Source organism: Echeneis naucrates, chromosome 6 (assembly GCF_900963305.1).
Source record: "Echeneis naucrates chromosome 6, fEcheNa1.1, whole genome shotgun sequence".
Taxonomy (NCBI): Eukaryota; Metazoa; Chordata; class Actinopteri; order Carangiformes; family Echeneidae; genus Echeneis; species Echeneis naucrates.
The window spans coordinates 22,349,743-22,374,906 of NC_042516.1; the positions used below are offsets into that span (position 1 = coordinate 22,349,743).

Here is a 25,164-nt window from a genome sequence, read left to right on the forward strand (position 1 = left end):
TTACAGCCGTGTTTGTATTCAGAATTCATCTTAAAGGCCAAAGGCCCATTAACTGCAAATGAAGCTTTGCTTTAGAATGTGGAATAATTTAGGCGTCACAGTTTTCAGCTGCTTCTGCAAAACAACGTAAGAAAAGAGCGCACGTTTGCGTGCACGCGGCTCACGGCAGACAAAAGGTCGTCTCGAAGTGCAGCATCTCCGCAGCAACTTTTTCATTCGTGCAATTTGAATGTAGGTTTTCGTTCAGCTGTGGTCGTTGATTGAACAAAGATCTGTGCATACGATGGTGTCACTGTGACGCTCTCATGATTATCATAACTCTCCGCACCACACTGCTGCAGCACATCAACACAACAACGCAATCGGCCTGCCCCTTCATTGAGAAAGGAGCTGGGCACACACATCAAGTCCACCTCACTTCTCGCCTTCTGTGCTATAAATAGCCGCCTGTGAGCACGGCGTCTGGTGCAGAACACCGTGTGTCAGAATGGGACCGTTATGTAAGGGCCTGTCCTGCACATCTACACAGACGGGGTCGGGCTGGATGGATGCTGGCGAGCTGACACAGCTGGGTGCCCCCTCCATGAGTGTCCGTCCCCGGGCTGAAGAGAAAGAGCAGTAAGAGTGAAGGGAGGCTGACGTTAATGTGCAAATGCTTCATAATGGCCTGCAGGCATCTGCGAGACACTGAACGACAGCGCTTAGAAAGGAAACATAACACTTCCTGTGTGGCCACGATCAGGCTGCTGAGCTCTTTGTTAAGGTTATGAAGATAAACGATGCTTTATATATAAATATTTCAGTATTTCAGTCCAGTCTGATTTGTTATCACTGTCAGAGCTCTTTCCAATAAAGCTCCGAAAACCAAAAGAGCTACTACTTTTTTTTTTTAAGTGGATTTAACAGCAAACTGAAACAACAAGCTGCAGTTTACTTTGATTTACTTTTAATTTCGAGTTCAAACCGGTTAAACTGAGAACTTATGTTGTGTGTTTTGTTTTGTGTTTTTAACACTCTGATTCGTCGGGCCTCCTTTAGACTCAGCTGTCATTACAAGAAACACAGAAAGTTATCACAACCACAACATGAACTTACAACACTTTTAGCATTTTAACAGGATAATACTAATAATAATAAAAAACACAACTAAAATTGTAATTCTGCAACTGTATCCTTAGGGTGCATTTACTGAGTTTTATTGCAGTGTATAAAATAATATTTCTGAACTGAACATTTATTCGTTCACATATTATAGATGATCATTTTTGTTTCTGTTCTTATGCCTGTACAATATCTACTTTTTTCCTTCCTTAGGTTGTATATAGCGTATTAAATATTCCAATTAAAGCTACCGGATGCAGAATTTAAAAAATGATTAGCGTCAGAGCCTCCCAGTGTTTGCACATGCGCTTGCTTCAGTAATGTAATAAATCAGATTTATTTCATTTTAGTCTGGATTAAAGTTTGTTTGAGCCTTGTGGTGCAGAGAAAGCCCACAGGACTGTAGTCCAGGAGGTGACAGCGAATAAACAGACGTCGTCTACGCGTGTGACTCCTCTCTGTCCCTCTGCAGACAGTTGATGCAACTCACTGAACAATGTTATCGTGGCACGAATCACTGGAGCGATCTGCAGCTCTGAGGGAGCTGCTCCCATTTGTTCGCTCTTCCCATCTGCCACCGAGCTAAAAAAAAAAAAAAAGGAGGGAAAGATGTTTGAGCTGATGAGTCAATTTAACGGCTTTAACAAAGATACAAAACAAAAAAAAAATACACGATAAAAGGTCAGCTCATCGCTGTTTTAAGTTTCAGTAGCTGTGTGCTATTCCTGCCAGCAAGAGGTCAGATTGTATTGAAGTCAATGGGAAAACGGCTCTTCTTCTTACTGGATTTGTTAGATCAGTAAAAAACAATGATCACATTTTAGATAGCAGGTTGTAATGTACAAATGTCCATTTTTTGAATGATGGTCCCCTTTAGATGAAAATAGGCCATAAGGCACGCCGGGCACATCCAAACTACAAACTCAAACCTTCAAAGCAAGTCGCAAGTCACAAGCAAATGGACGACATCACTGCGGGCTTCCACATGAAACATGCAGACGACAGAGTGTGCTTCGGAGTCACGTCAACACGAACTCGCATGGCAGTTTCCACGTTTGAAAATGTTGCTGGAGAAGTGACGAAGAACTGCACAGTCATTACGCGGCACATCAGAGCGGCCAGACATGGACTTGTCCGATGCATTCAGCCGTTCCCGGGTTTTCCCTGATGTGATTTGTCCTCGACTCAGTGGGCAGAACACATTCCTGTGCGAAGTGCCGTGAAGATGTGGAGCTGTGATGCGAGCGTTGTTCCTCACGTCTTCCTCCGGTGGTGTAGAAAAGGGGGATAAGATGAGAATATTTTCTGGTCAGATAACTGTTTTGTTTCTTTGCATTCAAACTAATCATCCAGCTTGTGTAGCTGCAGCCTGACACATGTTCCACGGTGCCACTGAACGCATTGATAAGGTCTTTCCCTCCATGAATCAACCATCAGCTTCCTCCACTTTGATTTGAGCTGTTCGACAGCTTTAATGGTGTGTTCATTATTCCAACCAAAGAAGAAGTACGTATCTTAACTCTGAGCTATGAGCCTGACCGACCCGTGTCCCAGTTCAGGATCTGGTCCTTCATAGCCACGAAGGCTAAACTGAAGCGAGACGATACTTTTGGACTTTAAATCACGACTGTTTTCACGTGCGTATGAAGGAGCCGTCGAATTGGCCTTCAAACCAAATTTGGACACAGTTAAAGAAATGTTAGCTGGACTTGCTGCGCTGAATGTGTTTTTCTCTTTACAGTCAAGAGAATTATGAATAAAGCTCCATAAGCTGTTGAATTTACTGGGAGATAAAACAAAAAAAAAAACTAATATGATGATGTAATATAAAAGAAGGCGGGGCTCTGCTGGTATCTGAGGTCAGGGACCAAACACTGAAATAGCCATCGAACTTTGGAGGACTGTAAATTTTCCATAGAGCTCCAAATATGTATCAGTCCACAGCTGAAAATAGTCCCAAATGAATTCCTGTGAGAAACTTCTGCTCAGTGTGACTCAAACTTTTTTATGCAAATTTGGACACTTTGGGGACGAGAGCCAAGAAAATTATAATGTGCCGAGGAACCGGTTTTGGTCTTTTCATTGGATTTGTCAATAAATAAGAAAAATATTGAAGATTGCCAGCCTGGTGCTGTAACAGCTATAATTAGGGGAAATAAACTCAGTAATGTTACCGACTTTCAGTGGATAAATACGCACTAAATGAATATCTCAGTAAAACTCAGACAAATTCTAATTAGCTGCAAATACTTTCTGTTGGAACAGATCATTAGACATCCATAACGTCTGTGTTTTCCATCTCAGATGTTTATGGGCTTCACTTACATGGTGTCTGGTTATTAATGAAATACCAGCTTTGATTTATCACTCCGATGATTCAGAGGTGGATAAAAGAGCTGCCATTCGACGGCAGAAGAAGAGATGACTGCTGGTTTGTTTTGGCTCCCGTCTTACAGGCGAGATCTAATTCTCATTGACGCTTTCATTGATCGTCTTTCTTTGGCGACATTTCCTCGTTCCATTAAGCGGGACCCCGGGCAGAATTCCCTCACCGCTTATTAGTCAGATTTCATGTAAAAAGGTGAAGGCCATATCCTTCCACGCTGCGATCAATATGTCAGCCTCTCGTCTCGTTGGTGGATCGCTTCAATAACCCAACAGATCATTAAAGAGGAGAGAATACGAAAAGACCGTTCATAAACTGGAGCAGGTCCCAGTTATCATATTGTCACGGAGCGTTTAATGGAGAGTGGATAATGTCCTCCATTCAGGAGTTAATGCGATTAGCCGGCTGTTATTTCCCTCTCTCAGTAACTTTAAACTCAAAATGACAGGAACTCAAGTCTGATGTGTGCAGGCGAAACACAAAACCTCCACAGGGGCTGGTTAAAGAAAACAACAACACACACACCCACACACAAAAAACAAACACAACACTTCTTCCACTCTGATTTTTCTGACAATCATTCGGAGATTGGACGAAAACAGAATCACATAATCAGTCATATCTCACTCAGAAGCTTCTCAGTTCGAGCCCTCAGCTGTTGAATTTCACAGATTTCAAAACATATGGAGTTACCCCCCTTAAATAATAATTAGTCTCTCAAGAATAAGAAAATGTTTTAATTCCAGGAGTTTCCGTGTCACACTCGTGTTAATTGCTGGTTTGGATGTCAGAAAAATCAGCTCACACAATTTTAGACCGGGATTTAAGCGGCCAAGTGTCAAACTGATCAAACGTTCAAGTTCAGAAACAACCTGTGAACATTTTTCAGTGGAAGGACTTAAAAGGTGACGTCAGGACGGACACACTGCTCGTGCTGCCAAGCAGCCTCAGAGAAAGGCCCTGCACCCGCTCCACCTCCAAATCCACGCCGGCCTTCACAATGATTATGCAGCTAACAGGGAGCTTTCAGGCTGTCGGCGAGTTCATTAGCTATTCAAAGGCCTAATGATTCCCTCAAACACCGATTTGAGCCTCCAAGAGTGAATTCACACAGAGCAGGAGCATGACGAGGGGAACAAGGCTGGAAGCATCTTTGTACCATCACCAGGCAACGAGGCCGACTCAGCCTGAACTGAATGACATTTAACAAAGAAACAAACCCGCTCACCTTTCATTTCAGGTTTCAGAACCCCCCCGACCTTTTCCTCCGTCAGCGGAGCCGTGTTGTCATTTCGATGGGTAAAAAAATAAAGAAAACCTTGGCCATGTTGACTGTCAGTGACATCGCAGCAGGTTTTTGGCGTTAACAGCTGATTGAGCTGCTTCACCTGCAGATTTCAGGCGTCCTGTGAAGGTTTGATGATGAACTTCACGTTCCTCACAAGGGACTCCTCGTGAACATCAACCATGTTTTCATCATTAATATCACACACATGTTAACATCGGTACACACTGCTGAACAACGGCACACAACTGGCTGTCATAAAAAAAAACGACATGCGTGGATTTTCCTTTTCTGTCTTTCTTTTTACATGTAATTCCTGCAGCTGCTTCCGTGGTGGATTCTCTTTATGTCTCCCAGATACAGTGACGTGCAGGTTTGACCAACACAGACGGGATCAGCTGGGAATCACGGCAGAGAGATAACAGCACCATCTGCTGTGGACTGTTTGTCACTCCCACACACGCTCCGGAGGCTGGAAGATGAAACTCAGGAATAATCCGCCAGTAAAACCTGCACATTTATGGGCCTGCACGCATTTTTTTTTATAAAGCTTACAGGGACCAGAAGAGTAAAATTACAAATGTTTTATTGCAATGAGATGCAAAAAAAAGCAACAGTACAATAATTTGTACAGTACAAGTTGTGCAAAGTAAAATTAGCATCAGCATTTCCTTCAGGAGAGGTATGTGTTTTATACAGTATGGCTCTATCACAGACAGACAGATGGATCGATTTTCATTTTATCAGCAGTATTTAACCTGTTTAATATGAAAAGTAAAAAAAAAAAGGATCATTTTCTCAAATTTATACATGAAAACCAACAGCAGGAACTGATGGATGCACCGTACAAATGAGACTGTACAGAGCGTTTATGCTGATTGAAGAATTGCTACAGAGGAATTATTTCTACAATTACGACTTCAAACGATAAAATCCCACCCGGCCATCAGTCAGCGGCGCCTGGTGTTGACTCAGTCGGGCTTCTGCTTGATGCTGAGCAGCTGAGTGAAGCTCTGCAGAGCCCAGAACACCAGAGAGAGGGAGACAAAGGCCTGGACAAGACAGGAAGAGAGCGAGAGGAGGAGAGGAAAAAGGGTCAGAGGCTCCACATGAATGTGTCTAATTCACAGACATAACTGTGAGCGCTTTAACCAGCTGTCTTTAGGCCGACGTGGGATTCATGTGTTCACGTTCTGTATGAGTGAAGACTTCTTCAGTTTGTTTTCAGACATTGGACTGCAAATAAATGTGCAAATCTGACAACTACTTTCTCAAACTCAAGTGATCGATTATTTGGTTCATAGAATGTCTGAAAACAGCCAACGTTCATTTCTCAGACCTGACTGGAGACATTTCGTTTGTCAGACCGCATTTATACTGAAAAAACTGGAGCCAGCGATCGATTAACAGAATTATTTCTGAATAATTTTCTGTCACACCTTCAGTGCACATTAAGTTTTTTTATGATTTGTAGTTTCACAGTTAAGGGCCACTTCAGGGATCTCATTCTGCCTTTGGGGGACGCTGCTCCTGTTTTAGCAACATCACCAGCATTTATGGAGACTCATCTGAGGTCCTCCATGTCGATATTGCACCTCAGGCCACGATAATGTGAATGTGAACATTTTTTCATCCAAAGCTTGGAGACGTGTTTTAATAAAGCGTGAAAAACGCATCATGCTGAGCAAAAGAAATCTGGGATGTCAACAACAACAACAACAACATTATAACACAACAAGTTTCCTTTACGACCACTCAGGAAAACACTGAGAAGGAATCTGTGATTGAAAGAAAACGGCGAGACCTTTCAGATGCTGTCGGTCTCAGGATGATGTAAAAGGGGACTCGGAGGTTAAGGAGCAGGTCTTCTCCCCAGAAGCTCTCACGACGGGGTCAAAGGGGTCACCGCCGTGGGGGACCTCGCTATTTGGAGGGAGGGGAACAGAAACAGCCCTCGGCTCCACTCCTTGCTGCGTTCTGGCCCATAAACTACATCCTACATCACAAATCAAGCCAAAACCAGACCGCTGTCCATCACAGGTGAAAAGGCCTGATGGGAAAAAAAAAAAAAAAAGGATGTTTCCTCCTGGACACAACAGCTGTTTTCCTCTGAGAGAGAGAGAACACAACTCCTCTCTGCTTTTCTACCTGAACCCCCCCGACAGAATTCACAGAGACTAAAAACCCATCGATGGATGGAACAGGGGAAAAGAAAGTAAAAAAATGTCCGCCCACTTTTTTTTTTTTTCCCCTTTTCTCTCCATTTACTTCTCATTGTTGGCACGGACAGAAGGTCCCGGTACAAACTCCAAACCAACCAGCACAGAGATAAATCATATTACAAACTTGTATTCAGAGCTGTGGTGGACTCAAGGCCAGATTTGAGCTATTCATACTTCCCTGCATGTCTGTGTCATTTTTACTCCGTTATATTTCCCTTTATGGATTTAGATTCAACACGATCTCAGAAATTATAGTATATTCATATCATTTAAAATACCTTGTATACACAACTCATTCAACTAGCTGCAACACTGAAAGAACAGCTTTTCTTTACAACCACTGGGCCTTTAACAACAACAACAACAACAACAATAATAATAATAAAACAATGCATTTGCCTCCATCAGTGTCACCAGAATTTTGAAACTTTTAAATCTCTTTCCCATAGCAGATCTGAAACTGCCTGTTTGCCCCGCAGTGGGGTATTATAGCTGGAAGCTCGCTTGTCGTTTCGGTCATTTGTGTGTTTTTTTTTTTTTTTTGTGATGTTTGTTTATTGTGTACAATCCTGCTGTGTTTGTGCAGCAATAACTAGCTATAGACAAATGCATGCATGTGGAAAGTAAAACTATTCCTATTCCAAAATTACTTCCATTGTCCGTCCTTCTTAAATTTCAAGAGGCAAGACGTTGTAAAATGTAAACAAGCAGATTAAACTGTGATTTATTATCTATTTATTCTCTGCAGATTTGAAACGGGCAGGAAAACGGAGGATTCCCTGTGATGGACACAGAGACAAAGATTATATTGTTCAAAATAACCCATGAAGGGCAATTTTAGATATTTAAATATGTTTACTGTCAGTTCAGAAAAGTGAAGAATTCACTTTCAGCACCAAATCATGAGTGCGGGCAGGCCGGCGATCGAAGAGGGAGCTGTGTTTGTGTTTGCTGAGCTGCACGTTGATGGTGGTTTGTCGGCCGCGGCAGCGTGTGTGCGTGACGCACATTAATTATATCAACAAGTGTTGGTTAATCTGCACTGTTAAAAACTGAGGGAAGGTCAACACGGGCAAATTTAAAGAGCTCACTCAAATGAGAGTGATAGTAAAATATATAAACTGATGCTCTGGGGGACTTTTCCATTTTCACTTAAGTGCTTTCATTTGTGCTTTTCCTTGAGATTGTGGGAAACTGATTTACCTCAGAGGGAAACCAGGAGTAAAACCCCAACATTTAAAACTGTATTGACATTTGGCTTCCACTAAAACCGACTGGATGAAGCCGCATCACAAGCTGCTAGTCCCGGTAAATCCACTTAAAACAGTTTAAACCTGGTGGCTGGAGGTCTGAATTCCCTGAAGGAAAAACAGATGGAAGATTACAAATACGTGAAGTTGCTTCGTGTCTATTTTGGAGACGGATTGGGATCGAGAGCGGACGCGCAGGTTTGGCAGGACCTCACAAATCACTTTGACTGAAACATGACAGAGGTTTTTCTATCAAAGCCGCATGTCGAGGGCACCTATTTTTCACTCTTTCCATTTCTCCTCATTTGCCCCACTATACGCTACATTTTAATGGACTCTGTAGGAAATCCATGTGGGACAGATTACACGGTGGAAGGAAGCGGGTTTGATCGTCTACAAATAAGCACTACAGCCAGACAGCACCGCTCCCAAAGTGGAGATCTCAGCGAATCAGCTCACACTCACTTGGCTTTGGGCAGAAAGTACTTTGTTAAGCGGAGTAATACAAAAAGCCACAAAGACTCTCCCTCTGTTTTAAGAAGGACACGGAGGCCCCAAATCGTTTCAAAATGGCGGCGCTGAGAGCTCAAACCAGACAGGAAGGGAGTGGAGAACACTTGGGGATGTTTCAGGTGAGTAAGACGTTGGGATGGAATAAAACAAAGTGAATCTATTGACCAAACTGACAAACACGCACAGTTTGGTTAGTCAGCTGATGTATCCCAAAAACTATTAGATGGTACTGACATTCCAGGTCCTCAGAGGATGAATCCTAACGGCTCTGGTCATACTCTCACGTTTCATGTACTGACAATCTTCCCCTCGTCTCACTCGTCCTTCAGCTTTCTCTGGAGGTGAAGTTGTTTCCGTTTAAGCCGTCTATGAAGCTTTCAGGTGCTTTTTAAATGGAGGCCGGATCCAGATGGAGGGTTGGTGAACGGGAAGCAAAACAAACACGAAAAGTGAATTAAAGATTGAGAGAAGACAGACATTTTAGAAGCAGCTCAAATTTGGCTGTCGCCATCTTTGTTTCTCAAAGCAGGGAACAGCATATCTGGAGGAGAAGGCGGCATGGATCTGGGTCTGACCTGCTCTGTCCTTTATCCTGATTGGATAGCACACAGTGGCCACACCCCTGATGCATCTCCTGCTTTATGGTCTATTCTCCCTCCAAATGAGACCAACATTTAAAGGAAGAATATTATATTGTGTTGCAGAAGACTTAGAACTAGAGTCTGAGACCATAAACTCCTTAGGAAAACATTTACTGAGTTAAAAAAATAAATAAATAAATAAAGTAGTAGTAGTACGGCCATTTTCCCATAAACTTCAACACAGCCCAATTTATTTTCATTAGTCTTTAGACAGGATTCAGATTTAAGTCTATGTGCATTTCTATAAATAGTCAACGCTTCAGATCCACAAACTTCCATTTCTTGTGAAACTTCCTTCTTCGGTGTCCCCGGAGTCTCTTCACCGAGTAAATTATTGGAATACTTCTGCAGCCAGACATGAATTTCTCAATACTCTCAAAACATGTTTGAAAATAATAAAAGAAGGACACGTCGGCCATCTGCAGCCCGGTGCAGAACACATCTCCAGAACGACAACAGTAGAGTCGTTCTGGCTGCCGTTGACGGATACGTGAAACGCCCCGCGGTGCGTTTTGTGCCCCGGCGACTGTCTCCCTGCCTTCAGCGGGTTAACGTGGCCGAGCCTCGCTGCTCTCCAGCGCAGCTGCACTCGTGATTGAAATGAAAACAAGGCAGAATGGCTGCTGTCAGACATGTGATATATGACCTGTAATGGGATGTTTCCAGAGCTCGCTCCCCATATGGCTGCCTACAGTCCACCAGACCTGGACCCGACTGTATCGGAAAATAACTCTCGAGCTTTTTTGTTTTAACCACCTGACAGCGGCGAGGAGGAGCGGAGTGGGCGGAGTCCGCTACATCTGGACGCTGCTGGGATGATGAGAATAAACTGCAGAAAATATTTGTTGTTTGATCCAAAGCAAAACTCTCACACGGCTCAATTACAGTATCTGTGTGTGAGTGACGCACACACAAACACACACAAAGTGCTGAAAAGCTCAACCTGCAGTTTCACAGTTTGGATTTGTTTTTTACTCGATAAAGTAAGACAGAAAAGATTTGTCTTCAAATCAGTTCAACTGATTTTTCCTTTTAAACAAATCAATCTGTAACATCCTCCCTGAAATGGATCCTTATTTACAGGAACTTACGTGTCAACGTGTCATTATGAAACGTGTTGTTTCTAACGATTAACTGGCTCCATTCAGGTTTCAGCTCATTCTTCAAATGTCCTGACAAAAACCGTTTTCAGAGTTAACAACACTGCGGAGCAACGACCAGAAATTTCAACCCCACAAACCAAAAGAGAAAGCAAACCTTTGACCTTTGACACATTTGTAAGTTGCTCCACAACTGCTGAATGTCCAAAAGATGGAAAACAACTTTGGTCTAATAAATTAAAAAGTTAGTGTTGCAGTCATGCCTTGTTTCCACTGCTCCCCAATGAGCAATAAAAAAAAGGCACTGAAGGTTTAAAGGAATAAAAAAAATTTACAGGTGAAGGATCAAAGAACACATGACATGACATGCACTGACTCACACATGCAAAGTCGCACAATCACAGATACTACACGGGAAATATAAGCTGCATTAAATCCTCTCTTGGTTACACAACATCACACAAAATCTACAAACACACACAGATAATCTTAGCACGGACCTTCACCTGCACGTACGCACAGGAACTTTCAGCCTCGCACACACACAAACACACACAAAGAGGACTTCCTGTCTGTTCGTAATGAGCAGATATACAGTCTCGGCGCTGGGCTCGTTGGAGCAGACTCAGGAAGGATACGCTGGGCAGGTTAACGTCCCACAAGAGAGTCCGTTTAGTGCCTGTGTTCTCCGGCACAGCCATGAGAAATATCCCCATCACACTCCCACGCACGCACGCACGCGCACACACACACACACACACACACACACACACACACACACACACACACACACACACACACACACACACACACACTGCTGCCAGACAAAACACGTGAAGCTGCTGCACAGCGAAAGTGTAGCAAAGCTTGGAAGTGGTCTGATTATATGCCAATTTAGAATGATACAGGTGTTTAGAGGTTTTCCTCTCTCACATCTGGTATTTGTACTCATTTACCATGTGTCTGCTGCGGGGTCACATGTGAGGCCCGCAACGACTCATCCAGACCCTCCGCCTCATTGAAAACATGAGACAAATCCCTGAGAGTAACCACTCTCATATCTGTTCGATGCACTTCAGACCACAGCAGCTTGGCGCCCCTTCAGCCCTCAATAAGAGAAGTCCTCACCTCATCATTAACCACATATCCCCGGGCGGCTGCACTGGCGGACCTGTTGCTAAAGAGCGCACAATTCGACGGAAATTTGGACGGCAGGGAGGTGGGCACGAGTCCAGAATACAAAGAGGGTGGAGAGGACAGGAAGTTACATTTACTTTTACAAAATCAAGCCCCTGTTTGTGTTTTCATGAAGCAAAGAGAAGACGTCCGAATGCACGGTGGATGAGTTCAGAGGGATTTTCTCGGTGCAGCAGCGGAGATGGATGAGTCTCAGAGGGCCTGTAAGAGGTGTATCTTTACCCCGACTCCTTTCATCCAACAGGGATATTTATAAAAACATTCCTACTGTAGAGTTTGAAGCCAAATGATCTTGAAGCCATTCTGTCTTCCTACCACATGTGTGGCATTCTGGGTAGGAAAAGACGGCTCAAAGAGGCAGTAATCACCGTTGCCAATTTGGGTTAATGCAACACAAATGGTACAGATGTAATCAGCCCGACAAAAGAGGAAAAATGTCCCATCTTTGCCAGTTCGGTCCAAGGTGTTAGCACAACAAACACACTAAATGAAGATCTACTGCCCAATTTAAGTTTATTTAACTTAAAAGAAAAATAAATGCCTCAAAGATAATAATTCAACCTGCAAGGCTGGCTGAGAATGCTGAGAAGAGGAGGAGGGCAGCTCAAACAAAAAAAAAAATAAATAAAAAATACTTCTGTTCCTGGAGCCAGGTCAGGATCTCAGTGTGGCCTTAAAGAGCAGCTCAGCACAAAGTGAGTGGATGCCTTTGCAGCTTATTCTGTTTCCAGCAAAGCAGAAAGGGCTGAATGAGGATCATTACTCAGGAGCTCATAATATTGCTCCTAAAATAAAACTATTTCTCAGGCTGGGAACAGTAGAGGGGCGCCAACATGCAGAGAAGCCTCTGGAGAGAAAAATGTCCTTTAGAATAAAAGGGTCCTATTGCAGTTTTCAGACATAAAGCATTCCTTATCAGTCGTGTCAATCGAACGTAAGGAAACTGAAAGGTTGCTGCTGAAGAGGAGAGCAGGAGGAACGGCTTCACACTCTCGGACCGTCAGTGTGTTTTGAGAAGGAGGTGGAAGAGACGCAGCAAATAATCGTCGACGCAGAGCCGCATGAACTCTGCAAGATCACAGAGATGTTTCCGATTTTAAGAGGCACGCGGCGACTCCGCACGCCGGCCAAGATTACGTCATTGTGAGGTTTTACAGATGCACAGCGGAGTTCGAGGAGCCTGGCACGAGAACACAGGCAGCGGGCCTTAAACTATATCTCAGGGTATCTTTGGAAAGGCGAATATGAACAAAGTAGAGTCTTCAGCAGCTCAACATCAACTTCCAAAAAACAGAAAGCCTCAGCGGTTTCTTGTTGCCCTCATGAAATCCTCTTCCTTCTTTTAAATGAGCAGCATTGACATAATGTGGAGTTATTCAATTCCACGAGCCAGCGGCTGGAGTCGGACAAGACACTTGGCCTCAGTTTTGGAGCTCAGAATGTTCTGATCCTCTGTTGGCATCTTGTCGGTCCATCTAAGTCCCAGATAATCCAAAGACAGGGAAAGACGGGGTGCGGCGGTGGAGGTCTTGGCTCCGCCGCGTCTCACTTCAAGTGCGAGCTGGTCTGTGGTCATTATACGCTCATCCGCTGTCACTCAAAGTGGTCCCACCCTCAATTATACATGAACTTTACGATGAAATAAAATGTAAACAGGATTTATACAAAAAATCCCCCCAAGCGACCGTCAAGAATGAGGGAATTAGCTGAACGGAGCGAACCCAGGCTGTAAACATGAATATTCCTGCTGTAAAGTTGGACCTTTTTTTTTTTTTTTTTTTTTAAGGAACTGAAGCTCTCTGTGCTTCATTTTTCAAACCTGGAGGTTGATGCAGGCTTGATATTCAGAGAGGAGGTGGACAATCCCTGGCTGGGAGAGTTAACATATCAGATCCAGGGATCAAAATCCTGATCCATGCCCCTCCTCCTTCTCCTCTTCCTCCCGCTGCACCTTTTCAACTGATTCCTTGCAGAAAATATGAAGTGGAGGAACTTTAATGCACGTGTTACCTCTGTAGTTGGAGAGCAGGGAATAAGATTACCGCTCAGTGTTTGTGTGACGGTGGCAGTCTGCCCCCCCCCCTCCTTACAGCTCACAAACTCTGGCAGATGGAGACATTTTCCAGCTCACTTCTGGCAAGATAATGTAACTTTAGCTATTGTGAAAAAAGGGGACCATGAAGAATTTCATTTTACTACAAAAATCAGACGTGTGATTATTAGCCAGCGAGCCAATGAGCGTGTTGGAGGGAGAGAGATTACTGAACTGAGTGGAGAGTGATGAAGGCACGAACTGGAATAAAGACTGCAAAATAAATATGCTTTGACTTTAGTCGGCGCTCCGCTGATAGATTTTACAGTAAAAATCTTTGACTTATTTATATATGAACTTAATGAAAGCCTTTAATCATTACCAATGATTTCAATTTGTGAGCAGTCGTCTTTGGAAATTGGGGTTGTAGTTCTGTGAAATCAGCTCTTTAGTTTTGTGTTTTGTTTTTGTTTTTTGAAGAATGGAGAAACGATACTGTGACAAAAAGAGAAAGTAGCAGATTTGAATTGTCAGGTTCAATCCAGTTCACTTGTTGGCTCGGACTCTGTATCATAAACTGGACGACTGTTGCGTTTCACCCATGAATTAAGGTACAAATAGGAAGACAAATTCAAAAGAAAGTCAGCGCTGGCCACAGAAACGATCTCCACAAAATGCCAAACTAAATAGAGCTCGAAAACCCCCAAAGGCCAGTTGCTGTTAGATTTCCATAACTTTACCTGGCAAGTGGTTTGACAACATAAACCAAGCGGTTACTCTTTGACGGGCACGATCCCCTGCACATTGAGTGATAATATTTCACACTGTGTACGGCCGACCACCCCGCTGTTTACTCCAACGGAACAGTCCTACCCAGCGTTTCTCTCTCAAATCCCTCCACTTTCTAACTGGGAGGAGATTTCCTTTCCTTTCCATTCCTGCGAGCTCTCGGATGATGTCATGCTCGCAGAGTTTCCATGGCTCCAAACAGTCCTGTTAACCTCAGCCTCGGCTCCTCGCTGCCACACATTCCTGTTTCAGTAAAGAAAGAAAGGCTGCTGAGCCACCTCGCACCTGAGGTCTGCTCGGGTGGAAGCGACACCCTCTGATAACGGCGACCTCTCGCTGATTGCCGTCTTATCTGTCCCGCTCATGGCCGGCATGGCGGGGGAAAAAGGGAGGGTGGGAATTATTTGCCACTATTGCAGAGAAGCGAGGTGACGTGCTGAAGATAAAAGCCGCTCTGCGGCGAGATACGGCCTTTGTGTTTGACATGAACTTCAAAATATTGTTCTGACCTCTTCGTTTAGGGCCGGCACATTTGTCTTTCCCCTCAAGAGTCTGACAGGCCTCCTGTGAGATGGAAAAGATGGAGAATCCAATGGGGTTTGAATTCAAAGGGATTACATACATTTAGGATTTTATTTTATTTCCATGAAGCATCTCAGAATGTAGATGCCGAATGCTAAAGAACTACTTTGGACTTTTATTCTTCTGTTTGGGTTATTTTTTGATTTATAGCTGCAGAAAAAAAAAAAAAAAAAGGAAAACCAACTCAGAGTCTTGGAAAAAAAAACAACAGGATGCCAAATACGGCTTTTTTTTTTTCCTGCTGGATTCAAACCCAGTAAGTTAAATTTAAAAATGCTTTCCACAACAGGAATCCCTGAGAAACTTTCTTTCTCAACAAGGCAGGTGTATTTTTATGAGCTCTCCTCTTAAATTACTGTGACTTCACCACCGAGCTCGATTCTTTTGCTTAATTACTCTCAGATACACGACGTCTCAGCGTGTTTCCCTGAGCCTGCAGGCAAAACCAGGGGCCCACACACTAATACCACCGTGTGTTACATCATCATAAGCCCAACTCCGCGAGTGCTGCCCCCCCCACCCCCTTCTTCCTGAATACACAAAGCACACAAAAACACACTACACATGTGGACGCACAAACAGACTGGGGCTGGGCCGACCGGCACCAGACGCTATAATGCAATCAAGTGCAATGCCATGAAAACAACCGTTGTGAAGCTTCTGAGGTAAAACGCCATCAGAGAACGTGCTGATTTCAGTCATTTCTGCTAAAAGCTAATCCCGTTGTTGTGTCGGCACCAAAAACAGAGAGAAACAAAAAAAAAAAAAGATGAACATCTCATTGGGATGTTAACATAATGTCATCATCCCCGTCAAAAGATCGACAGAATCGACAGTCAGGAAGTTCTTTTCTAAGATTTAGGTTTCTAACCCAAATCTGTTTGGACAAAACTGATGATGTCACTTTAAAATGCAAATGGAGTTTTTTTTTTTTTTATCCCCACCTCCCATGTTCAGGTCATCCAAACACAATATTTCTGAGAACCTTGAGGGAATTTTCTTTAAATCTGGCATAAACACAACGAACAATAATAATCATTTTGTTTATACAGCAGCTTCAAACTGTCTTTGAGTTTACAAAATGCTTTGACACACAAATGAGCTGGATTTACAGAAGGACAGAAATACAGTGCAACACAAGAAGACACAAAAAAGGGTGATACTGAGAAGGCTTAAACAAAATATAAAACATACAACAAAAATTTACCAAAAGAAAAATAATAAAAAGAGTAAGAATCCAACACATAAAGGCAACTCTGTAAAAATAAGATTGAAAAAGTTGTTTTATTTGAAACTGTCACTCATTCTGACGCGCCTCATTATGAACTGATTACATTTGAGGGGGTGAAGGGTCAAAGGTCAAGGTTACTCTGACCTCACAAAGCATCTTTACGGCCACACAACAATGGCACAACTTCACTCAAATGTCTATAAGGATAAAATGAAGAGAAGATTTGATTTCCACAAGGTCAAAGGTCAACTTCACTGTGACATCATGACATTTGGCAAAAACTTCCCGAGGTCATTACTCAGCAGTGTCATTCAATATTGGGACCACATTTCTTGCAAATTGGCCGGTTGGCAACTTTCATTCTTAATTTTGTGACATTTAAGGGACCGACTGATTTATGGAGAAAATGATTTCCAGAAATATCGACAGCGAAAATAATAATTAGCTGCAGCCATAATCAGGTCTGCTGAAGTTTAGCATCACGGCTAAACGGGAGCATATTAGTACAGTCTGCAGGCTGGAGGCTGAAACTGGAACCAAGTTCTGGTTCTGGTTAAATGAGCAGATCTGTCTGAAGTCAAAATTACTCTGAGACACAAACTATGTCTCCATCAGAGGCCAGCAGCACTGGAGGCTGCCAAACACCATCACACTGATGAGCGTTGTGTATTTACTGCAGTGTGTGGCCTCAGTGCTGCACTTTATATCATTCACTATCAATATCAGCGCAGCTAAATCCACGTCCAACTTTGTGGAACTTATCGCTCCGCTGAAAGTAAAGACAACTCTAATAACACAACAGCGATGCGCCGGCTCGCACACTCACAGCTGATCCAACAAAAGCAGAGCAAAAACAACCTTTACACACTTCTTTATTTATGTTTGTTCATGGAGTTATTTGTCTTGCTTTTATTTATTTAGATTGAATTAAATTCTTTGTGCAGCGCTCAAAGTTTCAAAGATAAAAAGCTGACCTGACTTTTCTTTTGGCATGAATGAAAGAGCAACAAAAAAGCTACACATCTGTGATATTATGATCGTAGGTGTATATTATATAATCAGCTACTTTTCCTGATCGTGAAAGTATTCCAACCCAGAAATGCAGTAATTTAGGAAAACTGGCAGAATTACACGAAAAATTGTGCCTTGTGTTTTCAGGATTGCCCGAACTCAGCTCAGTCTTTGTTACAATAAAAAAAGAATAAAATAACTCTGAGGAAATAATAAATAATTGAAAATATTTTCTCATCTATTTATGTTACAGTGTCTTCTTTTTTTATTTATATATGACTGATGCATCAGATTCAATCCGCGGTGTTCGATCTCGACAGACACACCGATGCTACAGATTCGCACACAAACATGAACTCTTCTTGGAAAAACAGTTCTAAAGGGGGGGGGTCTGGTCCGCTCTGCAGCAGCGAGGTGCTCATATGAGCCGCGCCGTCGTGGGTTTTTTTGGAGGGTGAGTGGGCGGCTGGGAGCGAGAGGCGGCCCTGGTTTACAGGTCAAGCCTGCAGCTTTACAAGGGAAATCTCCAGAGCCACTATAAATACCACTGTGAGCTTTAAGGGTGCAGTATATCACACCACTGGGTTTGAAGGACCACAAACCAACCTAGTTTTTGTAGTTTTTTTTTTTTTTTTTTGGGGTGCCCCCCCACACACACACACACCACCACCACCTTCTCTCCTTTTCCCAACTGTACAGTTGCATGAGCCTGAATACAATTAAATGTGAATTTCCCCCTCGTCCATTTCAAGTGACTGTTAATTGTTTGGCCCGACTTCAAAACACGCCCCCCCGCCCGGCCCCCCTCCTGCAACCAAGACCTGGCCGTTCACCTCACGCGTCAGGGCCATATATCATTAAAGTACCTTTAAGTTTGGGAGGTGGTTTCACTTTTTCTTTTTTTTTTTTTTTCTGGTGCTCTGGCTCTGAACAAAGGGCACAAATATGTCAGGAACCATTTCAAGTCACTTGTGAGGATTTTGACTGAGCCCCACCTGCAGCCGCGACATTTATTCAGCTCAGCCTGATGTACTGCGACTTCAAATGAGGCCTAATGATTCGCTCAAGGAAACGGCTGCATGAACGTTACAGCGCTGTCGAAGTGACACAGCCGCGCAGCATATGCTGCATAAATCAAGATTTTTCCTTTTCTTTTTTTTTTTTTTTTTTAATTTTCACTTCTCCAAAGCTGATTGGATATGCACTTCGTTTCAGACACGGGCTTTGAAAAATTATAATTCATTTAGTTTTATTTGATTTTACGATGAGAAAAAAAAGAAAAGAAAAAGAAAGCGGGGAGGAAAAGCCTCGACTTGTCTTTTGAACACCTGAGCAGCACAGATGTGGAGTCGCAGGACAATAAAAGCAGCAACCCAGCACTCACGTGCAAATCTCATCAGCCGGTGCTAGTTAGCAGCAGACGGCACTAATTGGTTCCAGAAGTGCTGCTCTCGTTCACGCTGGCTGAAATGGTGAGCAGCGAGGGCGGGCGCGGGAGGGGGGGGGGGTGTTTGTAGAAAAAAAAAAAAGAAAGAAGAGGTAGGGAACTTAATGAGAGGTCAGCCGCCATCTATGGTCGGGCTGCCAGAGCCAGAAAAGCAGGCCAATTTTATGGTCAATTGGGCAACGCATCTGGACTCATAGATCACAGCGCTGCAGGCTGGACTTAGCACCCAGCTCGCACGTATTTCACACACCCAAAGCAGACCACACAACACACACACATTTGGGAAACAGGATGCTGTCAAGGAAGCATGTGATGATTTATATAAACACGCTTTTTCACATTTTCCCGCAGACAAATTTTTTTTTAATGTGAAGACGTCGGCCTGTTTCTCTGTACACCGTCCTCACACTCATTTCATCACGACTTGTCGCCACTTATATGAAAATTATTCTTCCTCTGCTGTTCCCGGTGTTTGTTTAATTAACTTTCCACAGCTACTAAGATGTGGAACTATTTGTTCAATAAGTTCCCAGAGTATAATATGACAAGAAAAAAAAAAAAAGGCCCAAGCCTTTATTTAGTAACCAACACGTGCTTTCACACAGATTTGGCTGTTCTAAAATTTCAACCATCAACCAGCCAACGTACAGAGAAGTAATCTGGACTGATTCATGCGCCACAATGTCCTGATGGACAGTCTTGAAAACAAAATTTAAAATAAAAACTGTTTCCACAATATGTCATTATTTCAGCGTAAAAAAAATAAATAAATAAAAAAGAAGGAAAATAAGTCGTATTGGAAACTATTTAAACAGGAAATTCAAAAGTTTTCATGCTCAGTTTAGATTCACGGGTTGGTGCAAGAACATCGCATTAGAATCCAGTGAAAGAGATTCTGTCAGTGCATTTGTGTTTGTTGGACAGCAGAGAGAAATCAGACAATGCTAAATAAAGTTAATTTAATAGCAGTGAAAGCACTGACAGACTAAAATGGACTAAATGGTGAAAGAATATTTTCTTAACCAGGATCTCCGCGGTGCAGAATAAGCTCTGAAGTTAAGCCAAAAGGGGGAAAGAAAACAGCTAAAACCTGATGAAGACGGTGCACTCTGATCACCAGATGCTAAATGGCATTCCTCTAATGTTAAATCCTCATTTCTGTGTTATTGGGCCTTTAAAGTGGGTCATACCGTTTTCATGTTGCTGAAGCGCCACCTGGAGGAAAAGTTCCACCACATTTATCTGAAATCTGGACCCAATGACGACACGAGGAGCTCTGCTCTTTGTTTCTGCTGGCGACCGTCAGCATCTGCAGCTGAATCAACAGCCCCGCTGTCGCTAATTAACTCCATCAGCTGGCAAAAATACAAAAATTCTACTTTAGCTGTTGTCTGGTTAAGTGTAGTCTCAGTTGGCCGCCATCTACAGTATTCATACTGAGCCAAAGACAGTTTTCCTTGAGAAGAGACACCACTGTGGAGCATTTTCTGGCTCAGTCGTCCACCTGATCGGGTCATGTGACGTTCATGCCGAGCGGTACGGCGGCTAAGTGGGCCGCTGTCAGATGTTGTCATCTCGCTCAGGCTAAAACCTCCGCCATTGTCGTCTTACCTCAGTGGGGACGGCCAGCCAAGGCAGCAGGGGCTTCACGGCGCCGTACCTCTGCAGTGTCACCATGGCGACGCAGCGCAGCATCTCCAGGGCAGCCGCCGCTGGCCTAAACATGAGGAACACATCAAGGGTTGACACAACAGCGAACCTGACATCCTCACCGTGCGCTCACCTCGTGGCCTTCACCTGGAATTTTATGCCGTCCTGATTTCACAGGGACAATCAAAGATTTCAATGGGAGAAGATTCCAGAGCTGATTGAGTTTAAATAGACTTGACCCCCCCCCCAAGGAGAGTCATGGTCTATTAGGTCAGTTACTGTGCTACATGGTAGATACAGCACACGACTGAAGCTCCAATCTGATGGAGACAGAGTCTTCTTCTACATGCAAAGTATTTGTCACAGTTGTCCCACAGTGGAGGCCTTTAAACCAAAGCGAGGCAGTTCAACCACAGACCGATGCTTCCCTCAGATCTTTTCAACAAATGGTTTCTGGAACCATGAGCAGGTGAAGGTATTTAACTAAATAAAATTCAATTATTAGATCAGAAAAAATCTGAAAAAAATACATTTATGTGCTTCAGAGAGGACTGCAGGTTCATAATGTCACACAAATGTGAGATAACATGAAAGTTATTGGTTTTAATTCAAAGTTTAATGCAGTTTCAACCCTTCAAATTCCAACCTCAAGTTTGGAATTTGTCCATCTGCCATTTTGGTTTTCAGATCTGACCTGCTTTGCACTCCATCCTGACTGGGTGGTACAATCTGTCAATCAAAACAGCAGCCCTGGCCCCTAACACATCCCCAACTTAACGGTCCATTTTCTTCTAAGCGGGATCATCATTTAAAAAATAATCATGTTGCACTGTTGACTTGAAAGTAGAGACTGAGACCATGAACTCATCAGGAAAATTTTTACTGAGCTAAAAGAAACAACTGGGAATTACGGACTTTTTCCCATAGACTTCAATACAATCTGACATCATGAGATAAAATGCAGGTTTAAGGCTCATCTTGACTCCACTAGACCTCTGACTGTGAGCTGCGGTATCTGGCACCAAGATGTTAGCAGCAAAGCCTTTAATTCCTGGAAGCTGGAAGCCTCCAAAGATCCGACTTGTTTATTCAGCACTTCCCTGATTGCTGGATCGGATTAAGATGGCGGCCTTGATCCTGTCACCGGTTCCAACACATCAGCATCAAGGACTAAATGATTCCCTTGGTGCCTGATAAATCCCACCCACCGATAGAAGCCATTTTAGGAAATAATCAATGTTGATTACAGAGAAAACATTAAATTTTACTTATTTATTCAACCAAACTTAACTAAAAGAGAGAAAGATATTCCATTTTCAATATTATTAGGCAGCAAATCCTCACATTTGAGAAGCCGGTGCCAGTTCAGTGATCCATTATCAAATGTAGCTGAGGATTGCAAACACTTCTCCAGAAATGGGGAGATGAGGAAGGGTCAGTTTCTTACCTCTGGTCCATGATGAAGCCCAGCGAGGTGAGGGTGAGCAGGACGTAGAGGGTCATCCCCAAAATGGTTAACTGGGACAGCATCTAGGAGGGAGATACGTTTGCGCGCCATGAAAAATGTGGTTGGGAAAAAATACATTAGAATTTAAACTTTAAATCAATATCATGGCTGGTTAAGTTACCATCACAAGAGACCTTACTGGGAGAGCAGTCATAAACCGCACGGCTGTTCGGCTGTTTACTCGACAATGCCAACCAAAACATGTCTGACCTTCAGAATAAGTGTACTGGCACAAACTGTATCCTGCAGCAAATGCACGCTGCCTCTTACTTTGCACTGACATGCCTAGTTTACATAGTCGCTCTAATCATCCCAGATGGTTCTTGACGGGGGACTTGACCACAGTGGCAGAGACTTCGGTTTGAATCCCGACAGCCCCCAAAGACGGAGCCAAAACAACCAACATCGGAGCAAAAATCCCATACAGATTCTTGCTGGCCTTTTTTTTTTTTTTTTTTTTTTTTTCCGAGCTATGCTGGGGACGCACGCGCGCAAACATGCAGAGTACAGAACGTGATGTACGGTCTAATTCGTGTTCTCTAACCTACGGCCTTGGACGAGGGCAGCAGCTGGAAGCCCGGTGTCTCCTGAGGACGCAGCGGGCTGTCAGCTTTGGTTTATATTTCTCCGACACTCAATCCAGAACCTAACAGCCAAAATCTCTCTGACTGCTCCCATACCACACAGACCCGGAGGGCCGTACGTAGTAAACACAATTATCAACCCATCAACAGGATCCAATATAGCAGCATTTCTTTATGTTCACCCAGAATTCACAATCCATAAGTTTCCATAAGAAGTATAACATCCGAACCCTCACATGGGAACACAGACGGATGATGTGATTAAGTTTTCCGTGAATCAAATGGGGAGGGTTTGCAGCGGGGGGATTCTGGGCCCGATCCATGTATCAGACCAGAGGAACTAAACTCACTCCAGACTGTCAAAGCTTATTAAAGCAGAGTGATCGCTGCATCGGAGTTCAGAGGCTACAGATACAGTTATTTTTAGTAAGAGGTGTAATCAGCGGAGAATTATTTTGGTATCAAAGGTTATGTGAACTTATCTGAGTTTAATAACCCGAGGGGGCTCAAGCAAGACCAGAAACGCTCGGCCACATGATCTTTTTTTTTTTTTTTTTTGTCGTGTTGTGTTTTGTTTTGTTTCGAACGACTATTGATCTCGCAGCGAGCAGGAAACGCTGCGCTCGAGGGAAAATCCCAGTGTGGTCAGGTGCAGTCGTGTTTTTTTTTTTTTTTTTTGTCCCCCCCCCCCGCCCTTATCCTGTTAATTTTCAACGTGATCGAGTGTCAAAGCTGCGGCAACAGCAGCCGAGGACACGAGTGAAAGTTAACATCTGGTGGCAGCGCTGTGCCGTGAGCGGCCGCCTGATTGTGTTATTCTGCCGTCCCATGGGGCCGAGCAGATTAACTCATTACTCAGGCCGTTATTATGACGAAGACCACGAAAGCCTCGCAGAGAAAACACTGTCCAAGTGGCACCTCAGCAAACTACAGAGATAATACAGTATACTTCAGATTGTGAGCCCAAAAACCTGAATAAGTCAACTGATACCAATATTTGCGTTAGTCTCTTCCCTGACCTGCAGTCGCTGCACTTCTGCAGAGCTGCTTTGAGATGGCGAGGCCTTTACTTGGTCAATTTCCCACTCTGCCTCTAATAGTAACTGGTTAGGAAACCTATAATAAAACATACACACTGGCTCGCTGATGATGTAATTGAAAAGTAGCTCCACTTGTTTGAAATGACCATGTTTTCATGGCTTCGAATTAACGCAAAGCCCATAAATTGTCCGGCAGTGTATCATCAATTGTCAAGCTAAATAAGTGGCTAGCGAACATGTGGGTATAAATATATAACAGTGACATGATTTATTGTTGGGGCAGAGTGCTCACTTTGTTATTTTCCCTCCAAGTCCTGATTGCTGCATCCTGAAGGCTATTTGGGTTGGGAAATGGTTGACTCGACAATTAAGGCGTTTGTGTTCACTGCTGGACCACCAGCTGGTGTTTCATTCGCCGAGAGGGAGGGGAGCCCTCGACCCAGGAGGGGAAGTGTGTGTGATTGCATGTGTGTGTGTGTGTGTGTGTGTGAGCGAGAGGGTGGAGGAGGAGGGGAGCAGGGGGGCGAGGGGGACCACAACTGAAGGCGCTCCATGAAGGTAGCGATCACAAAAAGACAGGCCGTTTTATTTGGGAGTTTGAAGGGGCTGGGCGTGACAGCACTTTTTGGCTAACCAAAACTATGCCGAGGGAAAAACGCCTTCCAAAGATAACTGCTGAGGAGACCTGCTTTTTTTTTTTCTTCCTGGAGGAGGAGGAAGGGGGTCCTTTGGCTCGTCGAGTGGAAAATAATAGACAAAGGTTGTTCTAAAGGGGAATGCCGATCAGTCATCCTGTCATGATGTTAGACTCAGCTAGTCTTTTCCTGCTGGCTAAGTAGAGGACTCTGCCCGACTGTGGACCAGCCACAACAAACTGCATAATTGGGTGAAATAATGTTGGCAAACAAACATGCATGCGCTGAGTCTTAAATTAAGAACCACGGACCACCTTGTCATACTTTATATGAGGGATTACAGTAGCCTAAACAAACCGGCGGCCGGTGTGTGACCACCAGAGTTCGGTCAGCAACTTCATTCCTGCAGGAAAGAAAATTCTGTCTGAACGGACCAGAGGTCAAAGTGCTTTTTCGACCGAGCCCTTTAAGAAACCCAAAGCGTCTCACATTTCCTAATGCGACAAATTACGTACCATCTTATTTTCTAACAGGTCGTGGTAAGTCTGGAGCACCAGTAGGAAATGCAGGACCACGTAGACTTGTAAAAGTGGAGACCAGCTGGGATTGTGAGGCACTTCCTTTCCTGTAACCTGCACAAGGAAAATAAAGCACGTTTAATTCCCCAAATCTCACCTTTTCCTGGATGAGATGTCTTGCTCAAACACCAAACGGAGCTTCAAATGTTACATGTGTAGAGGTTTTACAGAATTAATCCACCCATGAAAAGCTCAGAACCTGAACTAATTACATACGAAGAGCAGACAATATGTTTTGTGTATCACAGCGGCATTAAAAGGACAATTACATTTCAAATTCAAATTCAAATTCATATTCCAAATCTGCATTTCTTTATTAAACGTGCAGTGAGTCCATAAAATATTTTTGGAGCATTGATATGTCACCGTGTAGTAACGGCAGA

At 43.5% G+C, this 25,164-nt stretch overlaps 1 protein-coding gene across 1 annotated transcript in view; it reads right to left on the reverse strand.

Moving 5' to 3' along the window:
• Positions 1 to 5,452: 5,452 nt before the first annotated feature.
• The window catches only part of agmo (alkylglycerol monooxygenase), a 42,173-nt gene continuing 22,461 nt past the window's right edge, over positions 5,453 to 25,164 (reverse strand). The window contains exons 10-13 of the mRNA XM_029505085.1: positions 24,719 to 24,835; positions 21,885 to 21,967; positions 20,399 to 20,504; positions 5,453 to 5,824 (exon numbers count right to left, since the gene is read on the reverse strand). Of these exons, the coding sequence (XP_029360945.1) occupies positions 5,744 to 5,824; positions 20,399 to 20,504; positions 21,885 to 21,967; positions 24,719 to 24,835 (387 nt within the window). The 3' untranslated portion in view covers positions 5,453 to 5,743. The remainder of the gene's footprint in view (positions 5,825 to 20,398; positions 20,505 to 21,884; positions 21,968 to 24,718; positions 24,836 to 25,164) is intronic.